Source organism: Sinocyclocheilus rhinocerous, unplaced genomic scaffold, assembly GCF_001515625.1.
Source record: "Sinocyclocheilus rhinocerous isolate Xijiao unplaced genomic scaffold, SAMN03320098_v1.1 scaffold808, whole genome shotgun sequence".
Lineage (NCBI taxonomy): Eukaryota > Metazoa > Chordata > Actinopteri > Cypriniformes > Cyprinidae > Sinocyclocheilus > Sinocyclocheilus rhinocerous.
This window is the reverse complement of record NW_015650699.1, coordinates 89,335-95,452: the sequence shown is the minus strand read 5'-3', so window position 1 is coordinate 95,452 and position 6,118 is coordinate 89,335. Positions and strand designations below refer to the sequence as shown.

Below are 6,118 nucleotides of genomic sequence, written 5' to 3'. Positions count from 1 at the left end.
GCTTGTAACACTCCAAAGAGAAAGGAAAACTTGAAATCGCATCATATGACCCCTTTAAATTCTGAATTTTGTAAGCCTTGATTGTTGAGATATTATGTGTTTGCAAACCCCCAGAGTATCTGTCTTATGCATTACTGTTATGTGTAATTTTTATTATTTACATTATGTACAGTTCCTCCAATGCTGTTTTATAGTTGCATGTAGTAGAGATACAATCATACAGCATTTGATTACATCAGTTGGACGAGTATCTGCTACACTAAGAGCAGTCGTCATGATGAGTTAGCTCGTTTAATGGGGCTTCCAAGAGCTCTTGATGTGGAGGAGGAGCATCCCCAGCAGAACATCATAATGACAGTAAAGATGAATCATGGGGGACACTTGAGGGAGATAATAAACAAACCCTGTAGCCTTTTATTTGTGTTGATTCCTCTTTACACATACACACATAGACAGGCAGCAAGCGAGCAGTGAACAACAAAAAAAAACAGTGGCAATTCTGGGCTGAAGTGTTTTTTTTCATTGGTTTTTATCTCAGAATGCAGTTTTCCAGCTTGATATTCATTAACGTCACACTTTATATATTATGAAACACAGAATGCCTTCTGGAAAGATTTGATACAAATACAGAAAGATAACAACATAACAACATCCTATTTCTAGTCTTGATCTATTGGAAACAAGTGAATGGACTGTCATATTCTGCAATGACGTGTCCAAATGAATGAACATTGCAAGGAAAGGTCCTGTGTCTTAAGGGATATGACCTTTTGATGAATAGCATCTCGCATGTGTCTCTGGAGGACAAACTCAAAAAATCTAGATTGTACCGCAGGACGTGAACAGAAATGCTAAAGCACATCCTACTGTAAATTAACAATGTCGTCTTTTGACACGTGGAGTCAACATGTATTCAAAATTGATTATTACATGTTCACAGCGCACGTTTCGTAATATTAATTAATAGCCAAACAACTGTTTAGGCTATATTTTAGCCGTTGTTTCAGTTCAGGTATATGGAACACCCACTTTTCATGATTCTATCAATTTATGATGGATAAAGTCCCAACTTTGTATTTTGTAAAATAGGATGTGAATGCCTTTTTAGGTTTAGATTAAGTGCTAAAACCTGGTACCAAATTGGTTATATTATAAAGCCAAGCAGAAGACATTTATGTTTAAGGCTAAGACCCTTTTGTGCACACCTTCAAAGCTCTTAGCTGCCTGTAGATAGCGCAGTAAAAAATGGAGACAATACTTTTTGTAAGGAACAATAGAAATATACCCATCAGCTAAAACAATGTTACAACCTAGTTTGCTTTTTTTAATTCAATGCATCCTGAAAGATTGAGTGTCCTGCAAAAACCATGTCATCTCTGGTGGAAGGAAGACCACATTAGAGCAGTGTTTTTGTTTTCAATCTCTAAATGACCTAAGATGCTAAAGTCTTTATTGGCAATTTTCCTTTTCTCTTGAGCAAAAGGCTGTCCATACAGTTTATGTCATATAATCAGCTTAAATGACAATATAGGCACTTCTAAATGTGCTCATGAGCTCAAATCGGTCTTAGAAATAAAGCTCTGCATTTTCTTGCTGTGAGCAGCCTGTAAATTGGATTTTAATGAAGCTCTATCCATCTCCTATGAGCAGCAAAGGGTCTTGTTAACCTTTTTGTAATATGGTTCAGTATTCTGGTAGCAAAATCACGATGATAGCCAAGCATTAAATTAATATTAGTAGTTTTTCAATAATAGCTTTAATTGAACTGCTCTGTTTGAGTTATGCTACATATTTCATCAGGTGTGCATGTCTCATCCAGAGCATATGCATCGCTCATTTCTACTCCAACTGAGCATACAAAAAAAGAAAAGCAGACATCATTCAGATGTCATCCAAAAAGCTTCCATGTTGAGAATGAGATCTCTGGTGTACATTTATAACTGAGCATGTGCAATGAAATGTGAACCACTGAACATGTCAAGAAGAACTGGTGTTTTTTGTTTGTTTTTTGTTTTTTTCCCCATTCAAATTAGTAGAATAGCAGCTGGGATATATGTACCAAAATATTATGATATAAAAAATAATGGTACAAAAAACAGATATTCATATATTGACTAAAAATCACCTTCACACAGGTTGCTGAAGAATGGCTATACGAAATCCATACATTTTATCGGAGTGTCTATGTACACTAAGTGCAATTAGTCCTCCATGTTGGCAAAGGCTATTTAGACTAACTCTGCCCACCATTGTTTGGTTGAGCCAGACAAAATTACAAAAGAAACCCATTTGGCAACAGGAGCATACTGTGGATACTTGATTTAGATTTTAACGTGACAGGACCACAATAGGAGTTTGAATTTCCAATCCCATTCTTCTCTCTTTTTCATATATAGAAAATAGTGGAAATAGCATGCCTAACATGCCTTAATAGGCATTAAAATCGGATGTGGTGTTAAGTATATACTAAATAATATGTTGTTACTGCATAATGTTTTATAATGCACTAGAGGTGCAAATAGTATCTTCTACTATTTGCACTCTAACATTATTTACATGGAAATTACTACTATTTTCACATGGCCTCAGCCAAATTTAATGCATTTTCTTGTGGTATTGTAAGTATATTACAAGTTTCATTCAGAAATCAAAAACATGTTCTTCATAGAAGAGGTACATTCAAATCATTGGATGTATGACATGCATCTTTTGAATATTTTTGAATAAATTAGCGGTAGCTACTGTTTGTACTATAAGAAGCAAAAATGTTCTCGTCTATTTGGCAGGTTCGTGTTGTATGTCCTTGGTTAATATGGGCCAATCAGATCTAGCCAATGGAACGGAGGACACAGTCTATGATAGAAGTCAAGAGACCAGCCTGGGAAACGACAGCATGAACACTTACAAACCAGCTTTTGTGGAGGACATCACCAAGCACCTGAGTGTCCAAATATCTCTCATCTTAGCGTATTCACTCATAATCCTGCTAGGACTTGCGGGTAACACCCTGGTCATTTACATGATCATTCTGTACAGAAACATGCGCACGGTCACCAACTACTTCATTGCGAACCTGGCCTTGGCTGACCTGATGGTGGACACAGTGTGTTTGCCTTTCACACTAGTTTACACTTTGTTGGACGAATGGAAATTTGGAGCAGTGATGTGTCATATGGTGCCTTACGGCCAAGCTCTCAGCGTCCACGTGTCCATTCTCACCCTAACGGTCATTGCTCTAGAGCGCTACAGATGTATCGTCTTCCATCTTGGCCAGCGCCTCAATAGGTGCACCAGCTTCATCATCATCGGCCTGACCTGGGCGCTCGCCGCCATACTGGCCGGCCCGCTGGCTATTTTCCGAGAGTATCGCCACGAGGAAATCCCATACATTGACTTGCGGATTGCAGTTTGCTCCGAGAAATGGCCCAATGGCACCAATCGGGATGCCATCATCTACAGTTTATCAGTGCTTCTCCTGCAGTATGTGGTCCCTCTGGCGATCATCAGCTATGCTTACGTGTGCATCTGGATCAAACTGAAGAACCACGTCAGCCCTTCCAACCGCAGCAATGGCATCGGCCGCCGGAGGAAGACCACGAAGATGCTGGCGCTGGTGGTCGTGGTCTTCGCTGTTTGCTGGCTTCCCTTCCACGTGTTTCAGCTGGCCAGCGATCTCGACTTGATTCTCAAGTTCAAAGAATATAAACTCATTTACACCTTGTTTCACATTGTGGCGATGTGCTCGACTTTTGTCAACCCATTGCTCTATGGCTGGATGAACCAGAATTACAGGAATGGCTTTCTCATGTTCTTCCGCTGTGAACACAAACCAGACTCCATCTATCCTGATGGGTCCTTCAGGACTCGATCTTTGAGAGGTATGATTGTGAATGGGCACAATGATGGTCAGCCTGCAACTGCTGTCTAATCATGAAAACGGAGTCTTCCTCTGTCTGGAGGAGCCTGCTTAATGCACAGTACATACGTTAAGGTACAATGGAGCTAAAGGCGTAGAATAATAAGATAAAAATCTGGGTAAGATAATAAATAAATGGATGACTTTTCCCTTTGTTGACATGACATGGTTGGGTAATCACCATGTTTATAATGAAACAAGTATATAATAAAGTATTATATTTATTGATACTGCTGTAAAGCCAGCCATATTAAATTATAAGGATCTCTTTCAAGAATCTTTCCCTTTTTAAATATTTTTTTTAATGAATATATTAAACTGACAATACATTTATTGAGCAAAAATTTATTTTATTTATCAAAACAAACAGAAAATAGTACAAACTTTGCTGAAGTGATTGTTTTGAACAAGTATGAACTTAGTTAAATGCAAAATATATTATTAGTAGTATTTGTAACAGTACTGGGTGTCTTTTGCCCCATGCTGGTGAGCCTTTTACCCCAAGTGGGTATGATTTTTAAACAAAAATGGTGTCCATTTATCATCATCCAAGCTTGTGCTAAACTCTTATTGATAATGTCAGGAGACAGCCTGGATGCTGCTGATAGGCTTTCAGCTCTGGAAACATTTTAGAGGCAATCATCTAAGCTGTAAATAACATGTGATTGATACTATTAGGATTTGGAGAAAGCTATTGGTTAGCATTCCCATACATCTTTATGGCATTTGCTCGGTTGGCGGAGGACCCACTGGGAAGTACATGATTTAATATCTGCCATCTTTGGGGCAACAGAACTTTTTGAGTCAATCACCTGAGCCATAAATATCATGTGACTAATCACTCTGGGGCCATATGAAATTATCTCATGACAACTTTGATTGCCGGATAACGCCACAAGTGCACACACAATCCCATATACCCTTCACTAGTGACTATTTTGAGCTGTTACGTAAAGTCTGTTTCATGCTTTAAGAGCACTTCAGAAGAGAATCTGGCACTGGTGAAATATTAGTGATATATCAGTGATGTATATGTTGGGTTTTAATGTTGTCAGAGTACACAGCAAATGTTAAATTGCCATTGATTTGTAGAAATCTGGTGCCAAAGCTAACCAGCTCAACCTTGATCATGGTTTAAAATATGTTCATACATTGCATTGTGGGATACAGTATCCACACAGTGTGCTCTGTTGTATTTTGCACATTTTGGCAGATGTAGTTCTGGGTGTTAATGCACTAGCATACAGGAAATTTGCATTAGATGCATAGGGTGTGTCTCAATCAGTTCCCATCTGCTCCTGAGCTCATGAATCAGTATACTGTGTACACGAATCCGGCCACTGGTGAGGACCCTGGCTCATTACACAGTGGGACAATGATTACTCATTTACCGGCAACATGACTATGGTCAATGTCAATACTACTGTAATATTATTACTTTTGTAATGCGTTACTCCCAACACTGGTTAATAACTACTGGATTGCTCGAAATAATGTGTACCTCAAGAGGAAGCTGAGAACAAATATTAGAAAGTAAGGAATGAGAAGAAGATATCTCTATGTGTAGCCAGGGCATCGAAAGTTTGGAAGTGCTAAACCCCCTTCAGATTTGGGAAGCTGGAGAACTGATTGTCTTATACGAGCTGGCTTGGTACTCCAAAGGAACCCATTCAACTGCTGGTCTAAATTAGTAAAAAATTTTAAAAAGGCAGTGACATTTTCTGAAGGAAGGAAATACCATGTCGCTTTGATATTAAACCTCTAGCATTCCTCAGACCTCATAACAGACCCGAGACATCTTTCAATTAAATTAATGTTTGTTTCAGTAAAAAACTTTTTTTTTAAATCAATGCGTGGATTGGTGCCATCTGGTGGGAGAAATAAAGAAGATCATATGTAAATAATACTGTGGTCTAAGGCTCAAGGCTTACATACATTTTTAAAAATAAAAACATTTTTTAAAAACCTAACACAGTACATTTTTAAACAGATTGAATATTTTGTAAGTGAACTCTGGAAGGTGAATATGAATTATTGAATTTTTAATGATGAAAATGCGTGTGAAATATTTTGAATTGAAATATTGATATATTATTATCACTTACAACATAAAAAACAACTATGTTAAATTTCAACCCCTAAAAATGCAAGCCCTGAAAATACAAGGCATAAAAATGCAAGCACTGTTAATGCAATGCATTA

At 37.9% G+C, this 6,118-nt stretch overlaps 1 protein-coding gene across 1 annotated transcript; it reads left to right on the top strand.

The window, feature by feature from the left end:
* Positions 1 to 2,812: 2,812 nt before the first annotated feature.
* LOC107712300 (neuropeptide Y receptor type 2-like) lies at positions 2,813 to 3,928 on the top strand. Its single transcript, XM_016517512.1, has one exon. It carries the CDS (start codon positions 2,813 to 2,815, stop codon positions 3,926 to 3,928), a length of 1,116 nt encoding a protein of 371 aa, XP_016372998.1.
* The last annotated feature ends 2,190 nt before the right edge of the window (positions 3,929 to 6,118 follow it).